Genomic DNA, 17,457 nt, shown 5'->3' on the forward strand with positions numbered 1-17,457 from the left:
CCATTAGCTTACTTGTGTTTCTTAAGCTGCTAATGTTTTTAAAATGTTAAATTCCTTGGATATCATCTTTAAACCTCACTCTGTTTATTTGGCACATGCAACATGATGCAGGTTTTGAGGGTAGGACCAAGAACCCATGTGCCTGTTCACACTCTCATAGTGAAATAGTTATTTTAATAATTTTGTATTTCATGAAACTGTGTATTTTAACAGTAGACCAAATTTTCCGCTTCAAGGGACAGACGTTTTATGTTTAATAAACAATACTGTAAGGAACCTGATTGTTTTGTTCAAGAGTGCAAGTGTCACCAGATTATGTTTTTTGGCAGGGTTGTCCAGCACCATCAACTAGTGATGGGATATTCGATTTATTTTGCTGAAATGATTAATTTGCTACCGTTCACGTTACTGATTCATACAGTGATCCGATTCACGGCACATTAGAGTCACCGGTCATATTGCATCTGTGTAGTGTGTAATGCTCGGACAGCAGCAGCAACATTCAATGCTTGCTGCTGCCATCTGGTCTTCTTTCTATTAACTGCTTTCCTATGCGCCATCTAGCTTTCAGATTCAGGTTTCTCCTCCAGCCCACTTCATGTCTAGTGTTGATGCTACAGCAGAAGTTCGGCTCCCCGCCAATGTCCACTTCATAAGTTCATAAATTGTACAAATGTCCAGTGTACCGATAATGAGTTGTGTGTGTGTGTGTTGTTCCTCACTGATCCGTGATTGCGTACGATTATTTCAGTGTGCCATGGTTCACTGTATGTCTCGCTGCAGCAGAAGTTCGGCTCCCTGCCAATGTCCAGTGTACCAATATACTTGGTACGTTATTGGACATAATAAATTTTCCAGCTAACTCATTCCTGGTTGCCAGCATTTTGCCCCAGTGTGCCAAGTTGCACTCATCAGTTGGTAAATAGCACACCTACCAAAACACATGGCTAGTGCATACCGTGGAGGCCACTGCGTAGGCTACTTGGAGCCACCGGCAGTGCCAATGCACTATGAGAGACTTTGTCTCCTTACCAAAAACTGATGCCTCCCTGGCCATATTGGTATTATAAATTTACTCATTTGGGACAAATATTTCAGGTTCCCTGTGGGAATCAATATCTATATCAATATCCAGTGTGCCGACAATGAGCCGTGTGTGTCTCACTGATCCGTGATTGTGCCACTCAGCACTGTCTGCTGTGAGTCGGCTGAATAGTGTGCTTGCCATTCCTGTGAAATGATTCACTGGGACACTTGAATGAATCGATACAGTGCTTTGAATCATACACTCAGTAGCCAACACTACCTTCCACATCCTGTTGTCCATCTGTTCGTACCTCTTTTAGTGTCCTTGCATTTGTGTATTTTATTTATCCTTTCCTTCATTTGTTTATTTATTTATTTACTAGCAATTACCCGCGGCTTCGCTCGCGTGGATTTCGTAATTTGATCAAAGTAATCATTCCTCGGCATTGTACTAAGACATTATCTGAAAATTCCTAAAGTATAAAAACTCACCCAAAAATTGAAATTCATTTAACCCAGAAATTCTTTGTAAATCATTTTGTGGTATTACCTTTTAGGGCTAAGACGACCATGTGACATAGAACTGTACATATGAGAAACGGTCTTCTCACAAGTCGAAAAAATAAGTACATGTTTATTTATTTTTGAAGGAGATTCCAAATACCTATTCCCACATCTGTAACATCTTCAGTTTTTCAGATATAAGTATCCTCACGAAAATAATTCAACTCCTTTTTCACCCCACCCCTGCCCGTTAAGTTGGTTTCACCCCACCCAAAAAATGCGTGTTTCTTTATTTTTAAAGGATTCCAAATACCAGTTTACACGTTTGTAACATCTTTTTTTTGTTTTTTTGGTATATATTCATAAAAAAATTCTACTAATTTTTCAATTCTTTCAACCCCCCCCTCCCACATTACGGGTTTTTCCGAAAACAAAAAATACGCGTTTCCTTATTTTTAAAGGAGATTCCAAATACCAATTTTCACGTCTGCAACAAGTTACATTTTTGAGATATACTGTAGATATGCTAATTTTAAAAATTCACCCCTTTTAGTTCCCCTCAACTGGAGTTTCTGAAAACAAATCACCTATATTTCTTTACATTTACAGGGGATTCCAAATACCAGTTTTCAAATCTGTAATATGCTACGTGTCTGAGATAATTTGCAGATATAGTCTTTTAAAAAATTCACCCCGTTGTCACTCCTGTTCACCCCCTATTCATCAGATTATCCAAAAACACAAAAATACGTGTTTCTTTGTTTTCAAAGGAGATTCCAAATACCAATTTTTACGTCTGTAAACTTTTAATTTTTTGAGGTAAAGCTTACCTCATTTTAAAAATTCACCCCCCTTTTCACCCCCTTAGTGCCAGAATATCCAAAAATCCTCCCTTCTTTATGTCCAGTAGTTTTGAGTCAGGTCAGGTCAGGTCAGGTCAGGTCAGTCAGTCAGTCAGTCAGTCCATGTTATTTTGTATATATAGATTTTGTGTTTTTAATTAGGGTACACTCCTCAACTGCTTTGTGACAGCAGTAACACACAGGGGCTTGCTATTACAACAAAAACTCCCCAACTTGACTGTGACTAGCAAAAGAAAAGGGTGCCTGACATTATAATTAAAACACCCTAACTCAGCTGTGACTGGAACTAATAAGGATAATAATAATAATAATAATAATAATAATAATAATAATAATAACAACAATAATAATAATAACAATAATAATAATGGTGTGAGGCCTCTGAAGAGCCTGGTGCAGGTCTTTCGAGTTGACACCGTACAGGCGACCTGCACGTCTATGAGGATGGGGCCTTACTTATGATGAATTGTAAAGATGAAGACGGCACACACACCTAGCCCCCGAGCCATCGGAGTTAACCAATGAAGGTTAAAATCCCTGGCCCGGCCGGGAATCAAATTTAATAGTTTTCCATCATGACCTCACAAAATGGATTCGAAAAGGCAGTAGCAAAATAATTACAGAAACAGATCTATATTACACAATATCAATAGCTCACAGAAATACCGTGCGTTACAAAAGCGTAGTTATACTTAAATTTGTGTACTCCTCCCGATGTTGTACAAGTCTTTTCAGGCAAACACCTAATGGAAATGAGCTTCATGTACTGTTTTAACCACCTACAGCCCTCATAACAAGTCTTGCCCATCCCAGGACAGCAGCTAGTAGCGTTATCGGTTTCACTGCAGAGAGTGGACTTGATCAAACTGTATAAATACAGAGGCTGGCCCCGCAATGTAGGGGTAGCATGCCTGCCTCTTACCCAGCCAGGTCAGGGATTTTTACCTGGATCTGAGGGCTGGTTTGAGGTTCACACAGCCTGCATGATTACATATGAGAAGCTATCTGACGGTGAGATGGCAGTCATGGTCTAGCAAGCCAAGAATAATGGCCAAGAGGATTCATTGTGTTGACCACATAACACCTCATAATCTGCAGGCCTTCGGGCTAAACAGTGGTCGTATGGTAGGCCATGGGCCTTTGGTACTGTTGTGCCATGGGGTTTGGTATGGTATAAATACAGAAACATAATGTAGATAACCATTAATCGATTTTTTTCTCCTCATGCAATATTTTTGATCCTGTAGGGCAGGGCCTCTCAGGGTGCATGCACCTCTGGTACATTGTGTTGGCGCAAGGTGCAATAGATGACTTGGCTAGGTTGACTAGAGTGCAGTCACCCCACTCCTCAATTTTGAGCAATAGCGCTGTCTCTCTCTTTCTCTATGCCCATCTCGCTCTTCCTCACCCACTCTGCAGCGCTCCACCAACCGAGCAGAGTTGAGTTGAGCTTAGTCAAGTCGCCACGAGACAAAATGCTGATCCAAACGAAGCTGAGTCAGACCGATGCACTGTGCACAGAACATCTGCGCCTCGGCTTGCACATGTGAAATTTTGGGAGTTTGAGAGCCTCAGCTGTAGGGGTAATGTGGTTTCAAAATCAAGAATTTCAATTGCTGCAATATCAAGCCTCTGCCTTTTTTACTGGAGAAATTTCTTCTAATCTCTTCACCTTATTATATTTCTCTTTTCCTACATCTGAAATGTGAGGCCAAGCCCATTTTTTTTCATAGGCCAAGACCAATCACAGAGTTAATCATTTTGCAAGGTGACACATTTTGAATTAACTGCATAAATAACAGTTGAAATATGTTTACGCTTCTCTGATGGAGGGCATTCACGGGAACATTACATCACCTCCTTAGCAGCATTAACCTACGCTAACATATTGTATTAGAAATAGGCCCTTTTCTGCTACTTGTTTAATGTCACACTAACACAAAAATAGGCCTAAATATTTTCCTGAAGACAGCATTGTTGAATATATAGCATACATTAACATTAATCTCGCTATCACCACTACTAACACATTAAGTAACATTGCCACCATTGTGAAGTGCTAGCTTATCTAGAAAACTGATGTTTCTCTTATTGCATTAGCAGTTACTGCTGTGTTGCTTTTTTCCATAAACTGTTTTTCTTAAATACATGACCAGTTTTGCAAATTGGGAAGAATTTGACTAATTTCTATCATAAAACGCCCTGAAATCCCACTTTTATTATTTAGTTGGCCATGCCAACAGATGGTGAGACTACAGCAGATATTTGTGCAGTGACATGTGGTAAGTTACAATGTTTGCTACTTGCAGCACAGTGGTACATTTTTCTCATTAACGCATGGAGCCTATAGTCATTTCAACATTGAGAAGATGAAGATTATGTCGGTGATGATAATTTGCTCTTACCTGAATTACTGGAGAAAAAAAAAAAAAAGGGGGGGGGGGAAGGGGTGGGGGGTGGGGTGGGGAGGTCTGTGATATTCTGAATCAATGTGACTATGAAACGTATGCAGCAGTAGATTAGAGCTTAGTTACAACAGAAACACTAATGGACAACTACTGTATATTGTAAGTGAACTGAAGAATAAGGGCCACAGTGACCATGAAGAGAAGTGTGAAGTACCTGTCCCAACAGTAAGCCATTAAAGATGTGGACATATTCTATGAAGCTAGAGGAGAGTGCAGTGTATTTGGGATGTAAATAATGGACATAGAATGTTATTTGGAAAGGACGTACTGGGCAAGAAGGAGAAGAAAGACAAAAGTTACTCATTATTCCTGTTTTCCATTATTATTATTACTGCGCTGTAGTTGAAAGTTTAACGGTACAAGTTAAAACTGTATTATAAAATTTAACACTGTATTTTATGTTGTATGAACTTCACTTCTGATGACGATGCAAATCTACCGACACGAGACTGACACATTTTAGCACCTTCAAATACCACCGGACTGAGCCAGGATCGAACCTGCCAAGTTGGGGTCAAAAGGCCAGCGCCTCAAACGTCTAAGCCACACAGCCTGGCAAGATGACTGAAGAGAATTTAATGAAAATCGGTATGTTAAGTTAGGGAATGAGGCACTACAATCTAGGCTATAAATACAGTAATTTTATTCATGCTAAGCGAAATGGTAATTTAGGGGAAGGCCTAATGTTTAATTCTTAAATATCTATGTAATTACCTACTAAATTGGGCTCAGAATGGCAACACTCTACCGTCTGAGCTAGTCACTATACGAACCTGTCAATTTGGGCTCAGGAGGCGAGCACATACTGTGATGCCAGAAAATAATATAACAACAAACATTGTCTACAGAGAAGCGTTCATATGATATACTTATTCTCTTAAGAAATTTAAGCCCATCGAAATTATTTAATGCCACTCTTTGTTCATGACTCCAATGATACATCAAACCTTGTATGCAAAAAAGCTTAATAAGTCAGAAATAAAATCCACGCGTACAAAGTCGCAGGCACTGCTCGTCTAAATTAATCCAAAATCGAACCACTGGCTAGAATTAAAAAAGATGAGGATGAACAATGATTATGAATTTAAAACAATCAGTGGATCTGACCTGCAATGCCTCACCTTCCCAGAAACTATAATGAAAAATTAATATTACTGACCAAGGGACTGCTTGCAAAGCACAATTCTGAATCGATGACTCTTCTTGTCTAAAGGCCTACAAAATCCAGGTCAACGGCCCCTCATAATGGTACTTATCACTAGTAAAGTAGAACCATGGTATTTCTCAATTTCTGGTACTAATCAGGAGTCGCGTTGACTCACGGTGTTTTGCCTATGGTGTTTTGCACATAATGCCGCCACTTGTAGCCAACGCAAACCCATGGTGTTCCTCACATAGGTGTACTAATCATAGGGACTCGTACTTTCCCGTGGTGTTCCACACGTAGTGGGTACTAATCACAGGCAACGCAGACCCACAGCATCGCTCATATAGTGCTACTGATCACAACCCAGACCCGTGATGTTTCTCACAATGGTACTAATCACAGGTAATGTAAGCCCGTGGTGTTCTGCATATAGTGGTACTAATCGCGGGTACTGTAAACCCATAGTGAGCTACCCACTATTACTACTAATGGCAAAACTATTGAGTACCTAACATAGTGGTACTACGCCAGTAAAAGCAACCCATGGTGTTCCCCGCGTGATGGTAGTATTCACAAGTAGTTTCATGGTTCTGATTCAATCATCCCTTGGTCGCCCCTTTTAGTCACCTCTTACGACAGGCAGGGGATACCGTGGGTGTATTCTTCATCTGCATCCCCCACACACGGGAGGTGAACTTCACTTTTGCACTTTAATGTCAGGCTTGAAAGGAAATGTGTATCTAAAATAAGCTTAATTAAATATTGTTCTATTTAATTTTCTGTCTCACTCCACTAATAGCATCAATTTTGATTACAATCACACTCATTTATGACACAATTTATCAGGTCCCTTGGATGTCATTATAATCAAGATCTACCCTAAACTTAAAAATTTAGTTTAACTTACCTTTTATTTACTACTACTCTGGCTGCATATTCACGGAGGCTGGGCACAATCACAGACAAACGTGTAACCTTGGGCGGCACAATCCATGTATTCTGGGATATGTCAATATCTTGCAAATTCAACATCCTGGCAGAGCATGGGAGGTATGTCAACTCATTTGAAGCAATATTTAGGAACCTTAAAAGAAGGAGAATATATAAAATTCTCTCGTATAAAAATTAAACATTTTAAAATGTACTTACATTATTTTGTAATATTTGCTCTAAAATAATGTCATTATTTTATCCACATGAGGATAACCAAAACTATCAATCATTTTTTCCCTTCATATTCAAAAGAGGACATGATTTTTGAATGTCAATCTATTCAATACAAAAGTGTAACTACATACATTATATAGCAGCACAAAATGCCATATTTGCTGGAAGTAATCAACAGATGTTAAGTCTCCCACTACATATAGTGCTGTTTAATATACTTTCTGGTCTCATTTTAAGTCTGGAGTTTCAAGACATAACATGTGGATCAAAACTATTTTACTTGGGAGTACCAACAGGCTACAGCAAGGAACAAAATTAAACACAAGTGTACAAGTTAAATTGTATAGTTTACCACTCATATTGTCTATTCAATAATGCTCAATAATTTGAAGGCATTTCGACAATTAAGACTGTGTTTTTCTACACAACAACAGTCCTAAACACATAATTATTGCAAATACAGTCCCTGGCCAAATGAATATGACCACCTCATATTTTCTCTCTTTATGGATTCATTTAACCATTTTCGACACTGGAAAGTGTTTGTAGGAAGACTGTAAGTGCATTTATATATCAAGGAAACATTTAAGTGGGAGAGTTGTGAAAAATATTGTATGTTGGTCACACTATTTTCATGTTGGCGTCAATTTATACTTATGGAGGGAAATGCGTGCCGCTCTTGTATTCATTTTCTCTCCACACAAGTTGCTTTTTAAAGGTAAAATCTAATGGTAAGTTAAACCTAATCAATTATTTTCATTTCTGCTTGCATGTACTGTACATATATTTCACGCCTGTTCACGATAGGTTTATGCTCCTTTGGGAGAAAATTAACGAACTTTTCCAATTCTAACCTCAAATTGTTATGTTTTCAGAAATGGGCTTAGAAAAGGACCTGTCACCAACCAAAAGGGGAATGATTCAAGGTCTTTTGACAAACTAATCTTTCATAGCAAGAAATAGCAAAAAAGTTGGAGTTTCAAAAACTTCAGTGGCTAATATAATTCATAGGTTACATGAAAACAACACTCTGGCATCGAATCGTAAGGGCAAATGTGGCAGAAAAAAGGTGATGTCACTTCGTGGTGAACGAATGTTGAGAAAAATAATACTAGAAGATAGAGCAGCAATGAACAGCAACATAAGAAGGAAATTAAACAATGCAGGAATTCCAGTGTCTACCAGAACAGTTCAGCGGAGACTGGCAGACTTGGGCTACAAAAGCTGCAGACCTGCTCGCAAGCCAAGACTTAATCCAAGGATGATGAAGCAATGGTTGGAATGGACTAAGGCACACAAACACTTCACTGTAGAAGACTGGAGATCAGTATGTTTTTCAACTCTTCATTTTTATTTGAAAATTATCCATAGTTTTAAAAATTTTACAAAGTGCTTTTGTGTTTCAAGTATGCTTTAGTGACGAAAGCACCTTCCAAATTTTAATGAACAAGGCTCAGTTTATTAAGTGAAGGCCATCGGAAAAATTCAATGAAAATTGTGTGATAAAGACTATCAAACATCCAACTTCGGTGATGGTGATGATATGGTCAGTGATTAGTGTCAGAGGTTTAGGTAGGCTGTACATCGTTGAAGGTACGATAAGACAACAACAGTACATCAATGTTCTGCAAACTTGACTTCTTCCACAACTCCGGGATTGGTTCAAAGGAGATGAAAAGAAAATATTTATGCAAGATAGTGCTCCCTGCCATACGGCAAAGACTGTCAAAAGATTATTGAAGGAAAAGGAAGTTCCTCTGTTGGACTGGCCAGGTAATTCTCCTGACCTCAACCCAATTGAGAATGTATGGGAAATGTTAAAGAGGGAAGTGGCAAAAGATAATGTCACTAGGAGGATACATTTACTTGAACGGATCATATTCCACTGGAACAACAACCAGCAATGAAGGATATGAGCTTACGATGCATAGATAGCATGCCTCGCAGAGTGCAGGCCGTTATTGCTGCAAAAGGAGGACTGGCAAAATACTAGTATTGACAATTAAATGAGGGTTCAAATCTGAGTTTTGTGATTAGTTGTGTTATTCTGTGTGTATATGTATAAGTCTAGTCACATTTCACACAATTAAAATAAATAAAACATGAATGAAATGCATAAAGGCAATTTAAAGTTTATTTTCCTAGGTTTACTTAGGGGGTCATATTAAATTGGCCAGGGACTGTAGTCATTTGATGAGTTATTTTATAAATGATATCAGACTTAATCTCCCAGGGCCTGACAAATGCTTGACAATCAAAACATGCAATCCCTCCTTTCCTTCTGCCCCTCTGTTAAGGTTAAGATTTCGGTAGACAAGGTGGGCAAGAAGACGCAGAGAAGGAAGCATAATACAGTACACCTGTAAACGCTGTGCAATGCCACAATAGCAATCGGGCAGAAGTGCAAATATGCACATGATGAGGATGGAACACCGTCAGAGTTGGGGTTGGCGGACAGTTCCGTTCAGTTGCCCTGTAACAATTGCAGTTACTCAGTTGAAGAGCAATTGGTGATGTGTATGGGTGCACAAGAGACCACACATGGGTGAAGATAAAGCAACATTGTTGGCTTACGAGAAACGTGCATTTAATCTTGGCTTAGATTATATCTGAAAAAGATATCATTATTATAAACACAATGACATGTTGCATTCTTGAAAGATTCTATCAAATCACACTTTTAAATTTTTTTAAAATATACAATGAATGAAGAAATATTATTACTGTCATAACTTAAATTGTTTTGGAAATTATTAAGGGGTTGTGTAATGAGCATTTAATGACCTGGCTAGTTTACCAGCAATTTTCCATTACCTCATGTTCTGGTGATGTCATCGCCTTTTGTAGAACTGTACTAGTATTATTATATTATTATCATCATACTTGTAGTTTTATTATTACTAATCATTATTACTGTATTTTAAACTACGAGGTTAGTCAAAATTACGTTGACACTCAAATGCACGTAACCCATAGAGATTGTTGTAGCCACAAAGACGCACCCACGAAATGCTGTCAATTGTGTACTGTTCTATTTACAAATTATTTACACATTGTACATAAACTAATAAACTGCCATCATGAACAAAACACTACTACAAAGAATAAGACCACAGCACTTGCATGTCAAGAAAGTTTAATATATAAGTAATAATAATAACATAAACGTTTCCACCTTTTCAATACTAAAATATATTCACAAAATTATAAATTACACGGTACTAGTTTCGACCCATCTAGGGGTCATCATCAGCCGTATTGGAGCAAAGATCACTTTTGGCGAAATCCTAAGAAAATGTTATTTTAAAGAATAACAAGTGAAATGAGATGTTATTATGGTAATAGTTAATAATACAAGGAATATACATAATAAGAGGTTTTTAACAAAGAATAAAGTATAAATGGGGTGTTGTAAAAATTATAATCATGGAAATCAGTAAGTTCTTGTATTGAAATGACATATATAAAATTATATATGGCTTAGGAAGAGGGCTTAAGGTGGGGCTGAAGGGTGCGGGAGAAAGTGTAATTGTCTTGGAAAAGTACCTTTGATTAAATTTAGGATTGAGTTTAGGTTGGCTGCATTATTGTTTCTGAGGGAAGTGATAAATAGATCGAAGAGTATGTTGGGTTTCTCTGAGATTTCATTGAGATTGTGACTGGCATTAAAGTATTGGTCTAGGTGTATGTAGTAATTTTCCATTATGTTGAGTAAAGGGCCCTTGTTTGCTAATACAAGGATGTCCATGTCTTGTTCAATATTGGTGAAATTATGGTTATAATCTTGCATGTGTTGGCCGATGGCTGAAAACCTGTTGTATTTTATTGCGTTAGTGTGCTCGTGGTATCTGATAATGAAGTTTCTCCCGGTTTGCCCGATGTAGGTTTTTTTTACAGGTGGTACATTTGATCCTATAAACTCCTGATTTTAAAAAACTGCTGGTCTTGTTGATGTGTGAAGTATTGTATAAAACGTTCATGTTCTTATTGTTGGTTTTGAAGGCTATTTTAACGCCTTGTTTCTTAAAGATGTTGGTTAACTTGTAGATTTCATTGTTGAACGTGAAGGTGGAAAATGTTAGAGGTTTGGTTATTTCTTTTTTGAGGGTAGTTTTTGGGCGATGTTTGTGTTTATTGATTATCCTTTCTATAAAATGATTGCTGAAGCCGTTGAATTTTGCGATTCCGCGGATTGTGTTGAGTTCATCTTTTAGATCTTTATTGGACATAGGTATGCTGAAGGCTCGGTGAACTAGGCTGTTGTATGTGGCTCGTTTGTGGGACTGGGGGTGCACTGAATCTGGTCGAATGGTGGAGGCTGTTTGAGTGGGTTTTCTGAAAATTTTATAACTGAAAGAATCTGAGTTTCTAGTGATGGTTAAATCTAGAAAGTTGATTTTTTGATTTGATTCGGATTCTAGTGTGAATTTGATATGAGGATCAATATTGTTGAGTCTTAAGAGGGTGGTGGGTGCGTTAATTGATTTCTCATTCATGATTACAGACATCGTCGACATATCTGGCCCAAAAGAGAATGTTTTCGAATTCGTTGTCAATTTTGGTGTATTCGCGGAAGTCCAGGTATATTTCTGCTAAGATACCTGAGGCCGGTGACCCCATTGCCAAACCATTTTGTTGATATATGACATTGTCAAAAGTGAAGAAGTTATTGTCGATGATAAGTTTTAATATTGTGATAAAGTCTTGTATCTCTAGTTTGCTTAAGTGGCTGTTTTTGTTTAAATTGTTTATAATTATCGGAATTAATTTTGATACTTGTATGCTTGGGTACATATTTACAATATCGAAAGAGTGGATGGAGTGATCCGGTTGCAAATTGAACTTGTTTAGATTTTCTACTAGCTCAGATGTGTTTTTAATAGACTTTTTGGATAAGAATTGATAATTTTTTCTTAAGAAACATTGGATGAATTGTGATATTTTGTATAAGGGGCTCGGTCTATAGTTGATAATTGGCCGGATGGGAATTCCGGTTTTGTGAATTTTGGGAAGAGCTTTAGCAGTGGGGAGTCCTGGGTTCATATGTATGAGACTTTATCACAATATTAAAACTTATCATCGACAATAACTTCTTCACTTCTGACAATGTCATATCAACAAAATGGTTTGGCAATGGGGTCACCGGCCTCAGGTATCTTAGCAGAAACATACCTGGACTTCCTCAAATACACCAAAATTGACAACGAATTCGAAAACATTCTCTTTTGGGCCAGATATGTCGACGATGTCTTTGTAATCATGAATGAGAAATCAATTAACGCACCCACCACCCTCTTAAGACTCAACAATATTGATCCTCATATCAAATTCACACTAGAATCCGAATCAAATCAAAAAATCAACTTTCTAGATTTAACCATCACTAGAAACTCAGATTCTTTCAGTTATAAAATTTTCAGAAAACCCACTCAAACAGCCTCCACCATTCGCCCAGATTCAGTGCACCCCCAGTCCCACAAACGAGCCACATACAACAGCCTAGTTCACCGAGCCTTCAGCATACCTATGTCCAATAAAGATCTAAAAGATGAACTCAACACAATCCGCGGAATCGCAAAATTCAACGGCTTCAGCAATCATTTTATAGAAAGGATAATCAATAAACACAAACATCGCCCAAAAACTACCCTCAAAAAAGAAATAACCAAACCTCTAACATTTTCCACCTTCACGTTCAACAATGATATCTACAAGTTAACCAACATCTTTAAGAAACAAGGCGTTAAAATAGCCTTCAAAACCAACAATAAGAACATGAACGTTTTATACAATACTTCACACATCAACAAGACCAGCAGTTTTTTAAAATCAGGAGTTTATAGGATCAAATGTACCACCTGTAAAAAAACCTACATCGGGCAAACCGGGAGAAACTTCATTATCAGATACCACGAGCACACTAATGCAATAAAATACAACAGGTTTTCAGCCATTTAAACATAAGAGTTTCATTTTTGGTCCGTATTGAACTGAGAATGGAAGATAGGAAAAACTAGAAAGGGTCCACCTTTTCAATACAAAAATGTTATAGTTTATTTATGACATGTATTTGCACTTGGGACTAGTTTCGACGCTGTGTTGGCGTCATCATCAGCCAAAAAATGGGAAAATAGGCCAGTGTGTAGGCATTCATATTACACAAGGTGTTACATTAAACAATACAAATCTTGCAAGGAGATAAAAACATGGATGAATATAGAAACAAATGAATCGTTGAGAAAGCAAAAGTTATACATGTTAAAAATAACCTTAACCACATATCTTGCAGTGCGAAAATATTCTTCTTGAATGATTCCTGAGTATAAAACACACGCGCACACATTTCTGAAGAGCCAGCAGGCAGGACAAAGTAAAGTGAAACCTTAAGAGTTCTTCTGAGAAGAGTTCATCATTTTTCTATGTTCCGATTAAATAATGAAGTCTCCCTTGAGTTCCTGATAAACATACACAACAGGAAATTCTCCTTCACTCTCAACAATAGCTATAAAGACCAACGGTAAATTTCATTTTTCAAAGACGTGAAAGCATGATCTTGAACGTGATGTAACTCCTTTCATTAAACCCATTTTTTACACAAGGTGTTGCATTAAATAATATATCTCACGAGGAGATAAAAACAGGGACGAATGTAGAAACACATGCATCGTTGAGAGAGCAAAAGTTGTACATATTAAAAATAAGCTTAACCACACAACTTGCAGTGCGAAAATATTTGAATTTGAAAGATTCTTGAATAAAAGACGCACGCGCACACACTTCTAAAGAGCCAGCAGGCAGGAAAAAGTAAGGTGAAACCTTAAGAGTTCTTCTGAGAAGAGTTCATCATACTTTCAATGTTCCGACTAACTAATGAAGTCTCGTTTGAGTTCGGCCAACACATGCAAGATTATAACCATAATTTCACCAATATTGAACAAGACATGGACATCCTTGAATTAGCAAACAAGGGCCCTTTACTCAACATAATGGAAAATTACTACATACACCTAGACCAATACTTTAATGCCAGTCACAATCTCAATGAAATCTCAGAGAAACCCAACATACTCTTCGATCTATTTATCACTTTCCTCAGAAACAATAATGCAGCCAACCTAAACTCAATCCTAAATTTAATCAAAGGTACTTTTCCAAGACAATTACACTTTCTCCCGCACCCTTCAGCCCCACCTTAAGCCCTCTTCCTAAGCCATATATAATTTTATATATGTCATTTCAATACAAGAACTTACTGATTTCCATGATTATAATTTTTACAACACCCCATTTATACTTTATTCTTTGTTAAAAACCTCTTATTATGTATATTCCTTGTATTATTAACTATTACCATAATAACATCTCATTTCACTTGTTATTCTTTAAAATAACATTTTCTTAGGATTTCGCCAAAAGTGATCTTTGCTCCAATACGGATGATGATGACCCCTAGATGGGTCGAAACTAGTACCGTGTAATTTATAATTTTGTGAATATATTTTAGTATTGAAAAGGTGGAAACGTTTACGTTATTATTATTACTTATATATTATTCTCAGTTCAATACGGACCAAAAACATGAAATTCATAACCATTAACAACAAAGTTTACATACTTGACTTCAAACACTCGGCTAACACGACTACCACACAAGTATTATAATCTATTAGCTTCATGTCCGTATTGATAGATACTACAACATAAAAGTAAATTGAGAAGTCTCCACCTTATCAATACATTAATTTATTTACTAAAGTAGTAAATTCTGTCAGTACCGGTTTCGAAATTAGAATGAGTGAAATTAGAAATTAGAATAAGGAATTGTACCTATTCCATTTGTTATTATTTCACCTGGCTTACAAATATTTTTAACCGGCTTGCTATGTCGGATCAAAACTTTTTATGTTGTACACTATAAAACGATAATGTTGATACATATTTTATACTACTAATGTAAACGAGTGTAAACCCCATTTTACGTTAAAAATAGGCACACGAGGCAACATACCTATCATACAACAAGGAATTTTAAATTCAGAATCCTTTCTATTTTAATAAGTATTTTTAACTCCTGGTACAATTGGACTAGTTTTATAAAAATGTAACGTCCAAGAATTAATGCAAGAAATGTAAAAACTTACTTGGTGTTTTCAGATTAAACACAATGAAACAATATGCCTCAATACTATAGATTTTTAAGCCTGTGCAGCAATTACAAACACTAGTGTATATAAGTGTAAACTTTATCTCAGTTTTATAATTAATGTGAACAAGTGTAAAATCCACTGGATGTTCAATAACCTAGACATAAAGTTATATACCTCACACAATGGTATTTTTAAGCCAATAGATGATTTCACTAATATATCAACAAACAATCTTTCAATGTCTGATTCAATTGGATTATTAATGAAGGTACAATCTCCCATATGTGATGTTTTTGTAATTATATAAATCTTTTTGTGTGTCAACTGAGGATGATCCCTTAGGGATCGAAACCAGTACTGACAGAATTTACTACTTTAGTAAATAAATTAATGTATTGATAAGGTGGAGATTTCTCAATTTACTTTTATGTTGTACCACACAAGTATACAGAACTCAGAGTACTGGCCCACTGCTGTTTTGGTCGTCCTTTTTGGTCTCCTCGCGACGACTTTGAACATGTAATCTGTCTTTGTGATAGTATCAGCCCCATCTTTAGTACATGTCCAAACCATCATAGATAACTCATACATTTTGTCTTGAATCGGTGCAATGCCAAATCTCTAATTAATTAATGTTATTTGCTTTACGTCCCACTAATTACTTTTCAAGGTCTTCGGAGACGCCGAGGTGCCGGAATTTAGTCCCGCAGGAGTTGGGGTTAGAAGGCCAGCGCCTTAACCGTCTGAGCCACTCAGCCCGGCTGCCAAATCTCTCTCCAATGGTTTCACTGGAGATGCAATCCAGTTTAGTGGCACCAGCTGTCCACCTCAGCATATTCGTCTCCATGATGCTCAGTCAACGCTCTGTCTCAGTTGCAGTCTGCCAACATTTGCAACCATACAGGGCAATAGATTTTTGATATGAGATTACCTTTCATTCTCCAGTCACAAGTGATGCCGCCCATTGTTCGCGATTTCATCCAGGCTGCGGTTATCCTTGTACTGACCTCTTCGACAAGTCTACCATCATCAGCATTCATGGAGCCAAGATAGTTGAATCTTGTTACTTGTAGCAGGTCCTCACTGTCTACCTGAATAGTTCTGATGGGTTACGAATCTGACATCATATATTCAGTCTTCTTTTTATTGAGGCACAGGCCGTATTGAGTCAGATGATAGCTCCATTCTTGGGTTTGCCGTTGCAGATCAACCCGGGTCTGTTCCAGTGTCCATTATCAGCATGAACAAGAACGGTGATGGCGCTGAACCTTGGCGAACACCAACGGTGAAAGAAAAGTCACTGGACACTCCTGTGGTGGCTTGAATGTAGCTCTTTGGATCTATATAAAGCAGCTGCACCCAGCTGACAAGGGATTCCGGTATGCCAAGCTTTTGCAGTGCTAGCCACATGAGGTCATGAGGTACACGCTCAAAAGCCTTTTCAAGGTCCAGGAAAGCTAGATGGATTACAGTGAAACCTCGATTCTCCGTTTTTCGAGGGACCATGAAAATAAAACGTACAATACGGGAAAACGGAAAATCCGGGAATGAATGAAAACCATCAACAATTTGGCTAAACATCACAAAAATGAAATATGTATAATTATAATCTTACAAAACTCCTAAATCAAACCAAACTACAGCCCCAGTGGGACTTTGCCTGCCAAACGACCGCTGCTCAGCCCGAAGGACTCCAGATTACGAGGTGCGCATGGTCAGTGCGACGAATCCTCTCGGCCGATATTCCTGGCTCTGTAGATCGGGGTCGCCATCTCACCACTAGATAGCTCCACAATTAAAGGTAATCACGTAGGCTGAGTGGACCTGGAACCAGACTTATATCCAGGTAAAATTGTCTGACGTGGTCGCAATCGAACCCGGGCCTCTGGATGAGAGGCGGGCATGTTAGACCACGAAACCGCATTAATTACCGGTACGCGAGTTCAAAATCTCGACACTTTATATTCAGTTTTACAGGGGAATCTTCGTCAGTTTCCCGTGAAAACTTCTTTCAGTTCAGCGACTTTGATTAGGCTAGCCAAACTCTTCGAAAAATCTAATAACGCCAAGCCAAACGACAATCGACCACAAATAGTTTTTAATTCTCTCATCTAATAAAATAAAGCACATTAGAT

General features: G+C 37.7%; 1 protein-coding gene across 2 annotated transcripts in view; it reads right to left on the reverse strand.

The window, feature by feature from the left end:
- Positions 1-17,457, reverse strand: part of Lrr47 (Leucine-rich repeat 47) — a 112,771-nt gene that overhangs the window by 13,729 nt on the left and 81,585 nt on the right. For both annotated transcript variants that reach the window (XM_067144713.2, XM_067144714.2), the window contains exon 5: positions 6,916-7,092. In XM_067144713.2, the coding sequence (XP_067000814.1) occupies positions 6,916-7,092 (177 nt within the window). The remainder of the gene's footprint in view (positions 1-6,915; positions 7,093-17,457) is intronic.

Source organism: Anabrus simplex, chromosome 1 (genome assembly GCF_040414725.1).
Source record: "Anabrus simplex isolate iqAnaSimp1 chromosome 1, ASM4041472v1, whole genome shotgun sequence".
NCBI lineage: Eukaryota > Metazoa > Arthropoda > Insecta > Orthoptera > Tettigoniidae > Anabrus > Anabrus simplex.